Here is a 13,226-nt window from a genome sequence, read left to right as displayed (position 1 = left end):
GAACTGGGACCCCCAGAAATAAGAATCATATTTGAACTGGGACCCCCAGAAATAAGAATCATATTTGAACTGGGAGACCCCCAGAAATAAGAGTCATAGTTGAACTGGGACCCCCAGAAATAAGAATCATAGTTGAACTGGGACCCCCAGAAATAAGAATCATATTTGAACTGGGACCCCCAGAAATAAGAATCATATTTGAACTGGGGACCCCCCACCCTGACAAGCACTTGGAAATGTACATAGGAGTTGAGAAGACATTACATTGTGTTTGACTCGGTTCCACAGATAAATATTGTGAAACAACCAACAATCTCACAACAGTTGTGAGCTTGCAGATCGGCTATTTTCACAGTTTTTGCCTCTTTCTTATATTATTTGGGCAAAATCCGTGCAGCCAAGATGAAGGACATTAGTCCAAACATGTCGTGTTGTTTGGTTTTCTGCTTGTTTTCGTCAGGTATCAACAGTGTGTTCTTCTGCCCAAGAAGAATGATACACTGTACTGCTTGTATGATATGTAACTGTATCACTGAGATACACTTCAAGACTATAATGGATGTATTTTTTTATCGAGTCTGACTTTTGCTTAGATACTGTACGAAAGCAAAAGCCAAGACTCGATGAAATACATCTATGATAGTCTTCTTGATCCAAGGCTAATGTGTAACCATGGATTAAAGATCCATCGACCGATTTCAGTCATTTCACACAATCACACATTAAAACTTGGCCTGACAACATCTTTCAGTCGTGAGATTTTATGTTGCTTTGAGATCAGACTATGTGTGGACTCTTGATTATATATCTGAGATAAATGAATACAACCACCACCAAAAACAAGTGAGAGACTAGCCTCCAGCGCATTGACTTCACTGACACAGTCAGATATTGCTGTAGTGCCTTGAGCTGTCACTGCAGATCTTTGTCTCCTCGCCTGCAGAATGTGGATGTCAGCCAGCTGCGGTGTCTCACATATTATGTGCATTTAGTGATTTCCATGCTTATCATGTGGGTCGTTAACGGTTTATTACTCCTCATTATCCTCTATAACTGAGTCTTCCATGATCTCCTTCCAATCCAAACCGATTAAGATCAGAAAGTATTGAAAGGCCCTCTGTTGCCTTGGATGCCTCTTTTTAAGCACAGCAGGTTCCTTCTAGTGGACCTGTAGAGATCCAGTAGAACTAAATCCTGTAGAACGGCACCGAGTGCCGCGCTACAAGCTTGTAGATCTGCTATTTTTTTTAAAGAAAAATCGTGAAAATGTGTGCAAATCTTTGAATGTATATTTATACATTTTTAACTCAAATCTTTGCTTCTGGGGGTCCCTGGAACAACATATTTTGAGATGGGGGGGTGGGGGGGGGTCTGCGGACAAACACTTAATTTTGGGTGGTCCTTGACATGAAAAAAGTTTGAGAACCACTGATATTATAGCAACATATGTTTTTCTTTTCTAAAACAAAAACTGTTTGTATTTAGAAGACATTTGTAGAATCCCCCAGACGCAAAGATTAGAGTTAAACTTAGAGTTAAGCTCGTAGCGTGGCACTCGGTGCCGCGCCATGAGCTTGTAGATTTGTATTTTTCAACAGCCCAAGTATAAGATAATGGTTAAAGTGGTTAAAATCTAAAAATGACAGATGCTTTCCCGGTCTTAATGGGTTAATAATACATAAGGCTGCTCCTACATTACTGTATGTTCCAAAAATGTCTCCACAGGTACGCTGGAATGGACACCCACTCGGACATGTCCTATGTGTTACATTACATTACATTACAGACATTTAGCAGACGCTTTTATCCAAAGTGACTTACAATAAGTGCATTCAACATAGGTAGGGAACGAAACTACTAATCACCAGAAGTCTTAAGTGCATTTTCTGCAAAAACAAGCAACCAAGAGTATACCTAGCGCTAAGGTGAAAGTGCAATATATCAGTTACCTACTTTCTTAAACAGATGAGACAAAATAGCAAAATCAAATGAGCAAGAGCTAAAACAAATAAGTGTATCGACTAAACAAGATCCAATAAAACAATACAACAATAAAACAAGAGTTCGTACAACTACTTAACAACAAGTAGGCCATGTAAAGAGGAAGGGTAGGTGTTTCCTGAAGAGGTGGGTTTTCAGCCTTTCAGTTGTGACCGTGTAGATCGACCAGAAGGACCCTTGAGTGACGAGGCAATCAGTCGCCCCGAGGTGGCCGACCGAAGTGGTCGGGCAGGGGTGTAAGCATCGACCATCGGAGGTAAGAAGGAGATGTTCCTTTCACTGCCCTATAGGCTAGCACCAGGGTTTTAAACTGGATGCGAGCCGCTACGGGGAGCTAGTGTAGAGAATGGAGAAGGATAGTTGTGTGGGAGAACTTGGGGCGGTTGAACGCCAGACGAGCCGCAGCTTTCTGAACAAGCTCCAGAGGTCTGATGGCAGATGCCGGAGCACCATTAAGGAGGGAGTTGCAGTAGTCCAGGCGGTAGATGACAAGAGCCTGGATGAGCACCTGGGCTGCCTTCTCCGTGAGGAAGGGGCGAATCCTCCTGATGTTGTAGTGTTCATCAAGACTCGTCGCAGACCAACGTGCCCCTGCTGCAGGCCTGCATCGACGGAGACCTGACCTTCGCCAAGCGGCTCCTGGAGACGGGATGCGACCCCAACATCCGCAACAACCGCGGCCGCACCGGCCTGCACCTGGCCGCCGCGCGCGGCAACGTGGACATATGCCGCTTCCTGCACAAGTTCGGGGCCGACCTCCTGGCCACGGACTACGGAACACGGCGCTGCACCTGTGTGGCCATGTGGACACCATCCAGTTCCTTTTGTCCAACGGGCTCAAGATTGACATCTGGTAAGATGAACAGATGTCTGTTTCTCAACCTACCTACCTACCTGCCTGTCTGTCTAGCATCTAGCTGTCTGTCTGTGTTGGTTTTGATTTTGACAGCAAATCTTGATTCAGTTTTAGTCATAGTCTTTTGAACAGGTGCGGTGGTCTCAAAAAATATAGAGGAAAACTGGCAAAACAAGACTCGCTCACTGCAAAAAAAATAAGGAAAACTCCTTAGAAAGAGAAATATCAATGGCTGGACAAAAATTCACCAACAAAGGGGGAGTGGATAGCCATTGTGCAGAACATATACGAAATGGAGAAACTAACATATTCTGTAAGACTCTGTATGGACAAATTTTGTAAATACTGGTTAAAATGGATATTACATATGAAAATGATTGTGTGAAAGACCATTGAGGATGTGGGGGGTTATATATATATCTGTATATATGTACAAGTACGTGAATCTGTGCTATATGTGGAGGTACACTGCTTGAATTATTGCTATTACTTATTTATTTTATGTTACATATGAAAAGTATGCCTGTACTGTATTTTTTTTATATATACATATATGCTTATCTATTTTCTTTCCTACATAACTCCTTTCGGCAATATTTGGAAACCTGCTCCAAAACTCAGGAATGTATCATTGGAATAGCGACTGGCAAAAAATCATGGACTTTCACAACAAAGACAATCAGACTGAGATCTCTCAACAAAAGAACTGAAGTTACCTTAGCTTAGTTTTTCTCTCCTCTGGACTGAATAGCCCGCTACATATGAGTGTAAAAATATAACTGAAATGTACTCATCTAATTGTAATGTGATGCCCAACATGACCTACCTGTTCTAAAAAAGAAAAAAGAATAAAAACAAAGTTTAAAAAAAAGAAAAAAGAAAGAGAAATATCAGTGCTAAGTGCTAATTAGCACTGCCAAAGGTCCCAGGACCGAAACGTTTGCTTTTTTAATTCACTGTGAGCACAGAGCACTTGATGAGCATTTAAAATAAATAAATGATATTTACGTCTTTCTAAGGAGTTTTCCTTAAATCTTTTTGCAGTGAGCGAGTCTTGTTCTGCCAGTTTTCCTCCAGTCATAGTCTTTTGAAATGTTTTACTGTTAGTATAGTTTTAGTGACAGGCTTTTCCCCCCGATGGAAGCAGAGACACTACTCCGTCTTTTGCAACACTCTGTGTGTCGATCGAAATATTCTGTGGCTCTTGAAAGGTTAGCAAAAATTCTCAAAAACGCTGGCACTGGCTGCACACTGCCGGCAGTGAATGAGTTAACTTTCAAATAAAAGAAAAAATAGCACATCAGCTATTTTGGAGCTACTTTCTGCCCGACAGTGACGATATAAATAATGGGTTGACAGACACACTAGCATAGGAACAACAGTAAAGGGTTAGTTCTGATGTTTTTGACCCTGACGGCACAACCTCTCCCCCATGGCTCTGTCCCTGTAACCATAGCAACCACAGCGGCTCCACTCCCCTGGTGCTGGCCAAGAGGCGCGGCGTCAACAAGGACGCCAGCCGTCTGCTGGAGGGGCTGGAGGAACAGGAGGTGAAAGGCTTCAACCGAGGACCCCACTCCACCAAACTAGAAACCATGCAGATGGCCGAGAGTGAGAGGTAAGGATGGATGGATAAGATAAGGCCTTTATTGATCCTGCGGGGGGAATCCAGTCGCCAGAGGCAGCACGGCACTTAAGACACAGTTGCAGGGCAAGAGAAGTACGGTAGTTCAGTGGTTCTCAAACCTTTCCATGTCAAGGACCCCCAAATTGATATGTATTTGGCCGCGGACTCCCATCTAAAAATATTTTGTGCCAGGGACCCCCCATACAAGATTTGTGCTAAAATGTTTTTTTGAAAATAGCATTGCGACGCGTTCGTTGTGAGCTTGTAGATCGGCTATTTTCAAATAGCCAATGTATATCGGGCTCAAGTGGTTAAACTGAATTGAATGCAAATTTAACTAATTTTGCTGGGAACCCCCTGGTACCCCCCCAAGGACCCCTGGGGGGGTCCCCACTTTGAGACCTGGCGCAAAAGGAGAAGGTGGGCGCCCCATGGCGGCATGGGCTTCAAAGGTGAGGAAGGGCGCTTTGACCCTTGACAGAAATCATAGATCACGGACCTGGACCGCTGACGTAGCAGTCCGGGCACCTAGCCTCCAAGGTAGCCTGACAGCGTGTCGCGGGTTCGAGTTCCGATCCGATGGTATTTTCCTTCTGCTGTCTAAAGATAAAATGTCAGCTAATTTAAACTTAGATGAATTGTATCTCTATCTATGTTATTGGTCACAAATTAACGTCAGCAGCCTATGCTAGTATAGGTGTTTCTAGCTAGAATATGGGATTTTATCATGGTTGCCCCATCGGGGGCAATTGTAACACAGTGACCGGGGTCAATTGTAACAATGTGTTTTCAATGCAAGCAGATTTTTTGTCTGGGATTACATACTTTTATGTTAGTAAACATATTTCACTAAATGTCACTACATTTCAAAGTAAAAAATACATTTAAATTAAAAATAGACATACATTTGAAAATAAATAAATAAATAATTCGAATAAAAATACAAAATACTTGTAATTATGTATATAAAACATTCGTAAGTAAAAATGTTAAATTACAAAAAATACATATTACTTAGTGATGTGCTTTTATTTGAGATAAAGTGTGTTAATATGACTTATTTTTACAGTGTTACAATTGCCCCCAACCACTGTTACAACTGCCCCCGTCACGGGGGCAATTGTAACACTGTGACTCATTGCATTCAAATTAATATTTTAGTCTTGTCCTTATTAGTGAAAGCTTAAAAATTGTATTATTAATTAGGGCACATATATGTTTCTTATAGCAAAAGATGACTAGGATATTTCAAGTAGTCTGTGAATTCTGAAGGCAAATACAAAAAGTGTTACTTTTGTCCCCGGTCTCCCTACTGTAACATTTTTTAGGTATTTTTTACTTTACTGGACTATTTCCAATTTTTGGTATTTTAACTTCTACTCCACTACATCTCAAGAGGCAAATATTGTACTTTTACTCCTCTACAATTATTTGACAACTTTAGTTACTAGTTACCTTGTAGATTTTGAGTATTATTACAAAACATACATTACCCACTTCAGCCCTATATACATTTTGGCCATTTGAAAATGGCAGATCTACAAGCTCACAATGCGTCGCATTGTGAGCTTGTAGATCTGCTATTTTCAAAATATTTTTGTACATTTGAAAAGTTGTGAAATGAGACATTCTGTATAATGAATACTTTCTCCTTTTGGTACTTTAAGTACATTTTGATACCAATACTTTTGTACTTTTACTCAAGTAAATTTTCAATTCCGGACTTTTACAAGTGAGTACTTTTTCCACCGCTGAACATAATAGTACAGTACTGCATCACTGTCGGATGGAAACCTCATATTGTATGTCTAAAAAAAACTGTTACTTTTCAGGAAAAAAAGATCAAAACAATTCTATAAAATATCTAAAAAATTGATCCATTGTTGTTGTTATTTGGTCACAAGCTCTTTTCATTCATACTAATTGTGTGATCGTTTCCCCCTGCCCCCGTGCAGGTGGTAAGGGACGGCCCGGTGCTGCGGGTGCGCTCGGTAGGATGGGTTCTGCCGGTTCGCCCGGACCTGTTGGAGAAGGCAGACCCCCTGGATTCCCTGGACCCACTGGAGAACAAGGTCTCTCTCTCTCTCTCTCTCTCTCTCTCTGTGTCTCTCTCTCTCTCTCTCTCTCTCTCTCTCTCTCTCTCTCTCTCTCTCTCTCTCTCTCTCTCTCATTTACATCTCAGTGTTGCTCCATGTCCGTCTGTCTCACTGTCTCTCCAGTCAAAATGTATTTGACCCCTTCCTGGTATTTATTATTTAATAATAATAATAGTAATAAACTTTATTTGTATAGCACCTTTCATGACATGAAATGCAGCTCAAAGTGCTTTACAGAGCAAGAATACAATTACAGAAAAAGGACAACTAATTTACAATAAAGCAAAGAAGAAAAGCAAAAGCATAAAACAACATTAAAATAATAGCAAACAGGCAGTGAATCAGGCAAAACAGTGAGTACATGAATAACAACACAGAGATTTAAAAATCAACTAAAAAACTTCAGACACCATTTAGACACCATCTAGCATCCAGCTACCATCTAAATGCATTTCCGTTTAATCATAGGCTATCCGCTTTGTCCTGTATTTTTAAAACACTTTAACACTCACTGAAATAGAGTGTGTGTGTGTGTGTGTGTGTGTGTGTGTGTGTGTGTGTGTGTGTGTGTGTGTGTGTGTGTGTGTGTGTGTGTGTGTGTGTGTGTGTGTGTGTGTGTGTGTGTGTGTGTGTGTGTGTGTGTGTGTGTGTGTGTGTGTGTGTGTGTGTGTGTGTGTGTGTTACAGGCACTTCTATAAGCCCATGTTGAGGAATGGAGTGAACAAGTTGGCTCAGCTGGCACAAACTTGCGTCTTCCTGGTTTCTGCATTCCATGAGGTACACTGACAGCAAGTCCCGATGGATTATTTTATGCACACATTCATATATTTGCTCATTGTATCCTATTGTAATCTCTGTACGTATATATTTGTCTCACTTTCTCCTCCTATCCCTCTGTCTCTTCCACGCTTTACATCCATTTCATCTTCTCTCTCTTTCTTTCTCGTCATATCCTTTATTTAACCAGGTAAAATTATCATTGAGATTCAAATCTATTTTCTGTCTGTTTGTTCCTCAGTACTTGGTAAGCATTCCTCTGAAGATGTTCAGATTGTGGGCCTTCATGGGTATGATGGCTCAGGTGAGTCATGTTGAGCATATACTGTATACACAATCATCTCTCTCTCTCTCTCATAGCTGTTCTTTGATGCCATCTCTCTCTCTTAACTTGCTATTATACACTGTCTCACATTCATTCAAACACACCTCTACTCTCACATCCCTCGTGCATGTACTGTATGCACAGGATTTACACAAATGGACCCTAAACGTTTCATTTGGGTCAATTTTTATGCTCCAAGTTATATTTAACACTGAGGATTTTGCTGTGCATACACACACTTTGATCTCTATTCTCTTTTATCTCTGCAGGTTCCTCTGGCCTGGTTTGTGGGTCGCTTCCTGACTGGTAACTATGTCAATGCTGCTGTATGGATCTCGCTTATTATTGGCCAGCCAGTTGTCATCTAAATGTATGTCCACGACTACTATACTACTTTATGAGACAACTACGTAATACTGGAACGCACACATACATACACACACACATACCAAGCTACAAAACAGAGCAGCATACTACTGAAGAGATGAACAGTACATGAGACACATGCACAAAACACAAAACTACACACACAAACACACACACACACAGATGCAGGACAATGCAAATTAATGAATGTATAAATTTAAATTATGGAAAAAGGAAAAGCCAGGAGCAGAACGTGTCTTCAGAGACCTAATCATGTTTGCACTATTAAGAACTGGACCGGAACAATTTCCAAAATGGCTTCCCGCAAGAAGCACTTGATTGAATATATTTCGATGTACAGTAGGACAATTTTCATCATAATTCATTAAAGAACTGCTGTGGAAGTTCAGGAGTAGTAAATCTCCAGCGTTAAGTCTGATTTATACTTAGTTGTTCAATGGTGTTCCGCGCCTAAAAATAGTCAGCTGTGTAATCTATCTGCATGTGTCTGCAAGAGTGTTTAAATCACTCTTGGTGGTTCCAGTCCTCTAGTACAGAACATGAACATGTGACAATTCAGAAGTAAGGATCTGTGCATAGAAATGTTTGTTGACCTACTGCAGCTTCATGGCAGCAATTGTGTAGCTGTGTGTTTACTGTTATTACTATTATTTAATTCAACATTTATGGATTTGTTCCCAGTACCAAAAACTGTTCCCATGGCATATTCAGTATAGGTTGGCATAACAATTTTATCCACTATGAAATGTTTCTTAGCTAGAAAGGCTTTTCAAACTGTAAAGCCATTTGATAGCTCTAAGGAGTTCAAATGTTAGATGCTGCTTCTGCCTACCCCACCTACTGTATGTAATGGTGCAAAGAACTGATTACTTCTACAGTATATTCTAGAACAGTATACTTCATCATGCTGCCATGTACTGTATGTGTGCTGACCACATAAGAGTATTTACCGCATCAGCTCATTGCCTACTCAACAGAGCATTTCATTTATTTTCTTCATTACTTTGATATGTGCAATTCTTTTTTCAGCAGGCACTACATTTTGTAAATGTTACGTTAATTTGACCCCTACCCTGCCCTTTTTCTCTGAGTCTGTACTTAAGTGAATTAGACACCTGGGAAATGACCTCCAAGCTAGAAAGATAGACGGACAGGGAGGTGTCGCCAGAGCCTGAACTGAAAGAATGAAGCGTGCAGGTCTGTCATGGGAACTCTGTCCACACTTGTGGATCAGACTTCCCTTATGGCTGCACCATGAGTCTGTGCACAAGGTATGAGAAGCACTGGCTTTGATGCTGTTTGAAATGAAGCTTTACATTTGTCTTTCAGGGAAGTCTGTCTATTGTACAATGTTTTTTAGCTCTCAAATTCCTCATGTGACCTTGATGAAATGTGAAAAGAATGTATTAATCTTATTTGTTCATCTGTTGTGTGAAGAACTGAAACAGAAAATGTTTTGACAGATGGAAATTATTTTTTAGAAGCTTTTCAAATGGAATAGTTTGATAAACATTGTTTATATTCTACAAATAAATGGACTTGGCTCTTTTTCCCTGTCACATGCGTCACAAGGGATGCTAGAGTTCAAGTGGTTAAAATAAGACACCTTTGCTCCATAAGAAACATTATGTTTCCCCAACTATGCTATGCATAAACCAAACAGTGCTAGTGCATACAAAATCTTTATTGTGCTGTGTGACACAAGAAATCATGGCTCCACAACCACACCAAAAAATTACAAAATACAAAGCTTTCTAATTCCTCTCATATACATATTCAGCTGCGGGAATCTTACAGATGCACTTCACGTCTGGAATGAGATGGGGTCTGGGAAGGGTTACTGCTGCAAGAAACAGAGTGACAGACAGGTTCAAAACCCATGTCCACATCATTTCATATTAATGTGTGTATATACAAGCATATCGTCAGGCACAAACCTTGTATCTCCATATTTCATGGGGGGGGGGGGGGGGGGTATATATGAATGCCCTATTTTATACTTCGTCATGCCCAAAATAGGGACAAGTTGAAAGTGGTTACGTCTGTCAGTGGATTTTATCAAATTTAAACAATGACAAGTTTTAACAGAGGTGAAATAACAACTACATCCAATTAATTGGAACACAGGTAGCTTTTCCATTTCCTGATAAGTAACATTTTTGGACATGCAAAGTTTCTGCCTGACAGTGTGTGTGTTTGCGTGTCCCTCACCTTAGCCTTGTTTTGAACAGGCAGATATAGTTTAAACTCTGCTGGGAGCTCATCTTCTGAGTACAGTCTGTCTGAGAAATACACCCTCCTTATGCGACAGTTGGCATGGATCTGAGAACAGAAATGGACCAGAGAGACACACATAGCATGTTGTGAGATCCATACCGAATCTATAGATGTAATTGAAATGACAGACAACCTGTTGCACAGTCTCGGCATTGGAGGAAGAACAAGGCTGATGTGTAAGCACATGCTCTTGTGCATGTGCTAAATAAAATAAGGCTTGTCAGTCATATCTGACACATAGTTGGGGATGTGTGTATATGTGACATTTAATACGGCTCTTGCACACTAAAGGATTGCAAAGACGCCGTGCATGTTGAGACAACATGCCCCTCGGGTATTAAAATCCTCACTTGGATCACTTTCTCAGGTGTTCTTCCAGATGGTGATTACATCAATCAAGGTCAGTGTCTTAAAACAACAAATACTGCACAGTGCAAACCAATACATAACTGTCCTATCTCAAGGGTTCCCAAACTTTTCAGGCCGCAAACCACCAAAATAATCATATTTGAACTGGGGACCCCCCACCCTGACAAGCACTTGGAATTGTAGGCATTACATTTAGTTTGACTCGGTTCCACAGATAAATATTGTGAAGTGCGAGGCATTGTGAGCGCTATTTTCACAATGTTTGCCTCTTTCTTACGTAATATTTGACAATTTGGCCAATTTGGTATTAAAAAGGTCTTTAAATTGTGAAAATAGAAATGTGAAGATACCCTGTATACCCTTATTCTCTATATTGGTTTATTTACTGTTGAGTGAGAAAACAACGTACCAAATTACGCTAATCATCTGGGGACTCCCCAAAATAATTGTGGGTCCCCCTAGGGGTTGCGGCCCCCAGGTTGGGAACCACTGCTGATCTGACAAGTGTAATTTGTCTATGTTGAGTGTGTGGCGTTAACCTGCACGCGTAGCGTTTCAATGTAGTTGGTTCCGTAGGCTCTCCGGGTGAAGTCTGTCAGGTTGAACTGAATCTGGTTCCAGCCGTCGTCCAGCCTCATGGGCATGGTGCAGATGAATGGCTTCACCCGCGTCATGCTCTGATAGTTGCTCGCCCGAAACCGACGACGCACATTTTTATCGTCTAATACCTATGAGGAAAACGGGGAGAGTGAGCATGATATCTGATGACATCCCAGAGTTAATGGGTGCATGCATTTGACTTCATACACCTACCGTACCATTGGAAGGCAGACAGTTTTTATTATGTCCGTGTGTGTACGTATAGGAGTGCCATAAGTTTGACTGACTTGTGTTTCAGTAATCATAAGTATCCTATGGCGTACCTGGACTTCAAAGGTGAAATACTTCTTGAGATTCTTGATGATCATGACCAGAAATGGAAGTTTGATGCCCAGTGTCTTTTTGGGGTCCGCAGGACATGTTATGTATGTGGTACTGTAGGGAGGAAATGACACGTTGAGGAGGAGGTGAGGAAAAGGTATGATGATGAGAATCATTGAGTGAAGTGATTAGTGATGTGACCTGAATCAATGGCAGACGGACATAAATGATATCACCTGACATTGGTCCCCTCTACCTCCAACACCAGTGACTGGATGTCATTGTCTGTGATTCTCTTGATGTGACCATTCCTGACCTGTGACACCACACACACACACACACACACACACACACACACACACACACACACACACACACACACACACACACACTTAATGTCCTGAAGGTTTGCATTCATTCATTTCTGCTTAACAACGCTAGAAGAAGCAATGAAACTGCCTGCAGATAGACCATTCGCTTTTATGAAGTAGGAACTTCCATGGATAAGTTCAAAGCTCAGTAAATGACAATTAACTGTTGGTTTGATTAGGCTGATCACCGTTTCTCCTCTCTCTGTCTCGGCTCAGAGATACAGCAGTTGCTAGTTTTTGCATTGATTGATTGGATATTGTATTAGACAGAAATGTAAAAACAGCACGAGTACAGTCAAACACTTGGTCTAAAAGGATAACACCCAAAAAATCCTTGCGGTCTTGTTTCCATTGGGGTCCTAGGTATTCAATTCATCAACATGCATATTGTGTGCATATTGTGTTTTATCTGATGTTTTATTGACGTGTTGCTATATTATACTAGCAATGGGAACAGAACGAGAGTTTACATGATGAAATATACTATGTTTACATTAGCAAATGGTTTTCTTTGTTAAAAAAAAGCATATTAAAGACACTTCAATTACAGATTTTTGATTTTATTCCATCTGACTTGCACTATAAAACTTAGGCTTAAGCCCGAGTAAGTGTGGACATTAGCTAATAGCACCAGGTCACAATTTCAGTTCAGTACCATGACCTGGTAACTTTAGTACAAACTAAACACTGGAGATATTATTAACAGACATCAAATCATTGTCTAAATAAATGAATGGTTGTCAGGTGGGGTGGTTTGTTTGTAGTTAGCATATTAGCTTAGCTAGCAGCTACAAAGTGTCGCCTTACCTTTTTATCCCAGATCTGAAGAGGTTTGCTGCCGATGCTGTACAAGATGGACAAGAATCCGCTTTGAAACGTGTTCTTAAACATGTTCTATGGTGTTTAGTATATGTCCTATATGTATGTTTAGTATGGTCCTATATGCACATGTGTTGTTTGGGTCGAAGAGCCAACTGTTGCTAACGTTACGTTTGTTTACGGAATTGGTAGCTGCCCCATTGTTGCCAGATTCTGCGAGAGAAATAAGCAACCAGGTCTAGGAAAACAAGCCAAAAAAAAGAAGTGACCACATGAGCACTTTTTGCATCGCCTATTTGAAAATAGCAGATCTACAAACTCACAACGCGTCGCGCGATGCAACCCGTTGTGAGCTTGTAGATCTGCTATTTTCAAAACCATCTTGGGGGGGATGTCAAAT

At 40.8% G+C, this 13,226-nt stretch overlaps 2 protein-coding genes and 1 pseudogene across 4 annotated transcripts in view; 2 read left to right on the top strand and 1 right to left on the bottom strand.

Annotated features, from left to right (window-relative positions):
• The window catches only part of dgat1a (diacylglycerol O-acyltransferase 1a), a 49,049-nt gene extending 40,537 nt beyond the window's left edge, over positions 1 to 8,512 (top strand). The window contains exons 16-17 of the mRNA XM_080443305.1: positions 7,599 to 7,661; positions 7,952 to 8,512. Coding sequence (XP_080299431.1) covers positions 7,599 to 7,661; positions 7,952 to 8,050 — 162 coding nt within the window. The 3' untranslated portion in view covers positions 8,051 to 8,512. The remainder of the gene's footprint in view (positions 1 to 7,598; positions 7,662 to 7,951) is intronic.
• LOC308096127 (ankyrin repeat domain-containing protein 46-like) lies at positions 1,749 to 4,479 on the top strand (annotated as a pseudogene). The gene is made up of 3 exons (XR_013935119.1): positions 1,749 to 1,764; positions 2,559 to 2,854; positions 4,314 to 4,479. The product of XR_013935119.1 is annotated as an ankyrin repeat domain-containing protein 46-like (transcript).
• A 1,223-nt stretch (positions 8,513 to 9,735) lies between the features above and the next one.
• Positions 9,736 to 13,012, bottom strand: cfap20 (cilia and flagella associated protein 20). Of its 2 annotated transcripts, none has more exons than XM_080442487.1 (6): positions 12,815 to 13,012; positions 11,873 to 11,952; positions 11,639 to 11,750; positions 11,255 to 11,443; positions 10,281 to 10,391; positions 9,736 to 9,912 (listed from the first exon to the last, which is right to left on the bottom strand). In XM_080442487.1, exons 1-6 carry the CDS (start codon positions 12,896 to 12,898, stop codon positions 9,907 to 9,909), a joined length of 582 nt encoding a protein of 193 aa, XP_080298613.1. In that variant the 5' UTR covers positions 12,899 to 13,012; the 3' UTR covers positions 9,736 to 9,906. The 2 variants fall into 2 exon arrangements, with proteins under 2 accessions (XP_080298613.1, XP_080298614.1); XM_080442488.1 differs by having other exon boundaries at positions 9,736 to 9,909.
• Between the last annotated feature and the right edge of the window lie 214 nt (positions 13,013 to 13,226).

This window comes from Gymnoscopelus braueri (genome assembly GCF_963280865.1).
Source record: "Gymnoscopelus braueri genome assembly, chromosome: 11".
In the NCBI taxonomy this organism is placed as follows: Eukaryota; Metazoa; Chordata; class Actinopteri; order Myctophiformes; family Myctophidae; genus Gymnoscopelus; species Gymnoscopelus braueri.
This window is presented reverse-complemented; position numbering and strand designations above follow the sequence as displayed.

Bases quoted from the DNA above. Each gene is read 5' to 3' on its own strand.
- cfap20 (XM_080442487.1), bottom strand. From the start codon at position 12,898: ATGTTTAAGAACACGTTTCAAAGCGGATTCTTGTCCATCTTGTACAGC. The intron at 11,953-12,814 runs GTAAGGCGACAC...GTGGTGTCACAG, and splicing joins TTCAGATCTGGGATAAAAAG to GTCAGGAATGGTCACATCAA. The intron at 11,751-11,872 runs GTGATATCATTT...TCCTCCCTACAG, and splicing joins GTAGAGGGGACCAATGTCAG to TACCACATACATAACATGTC.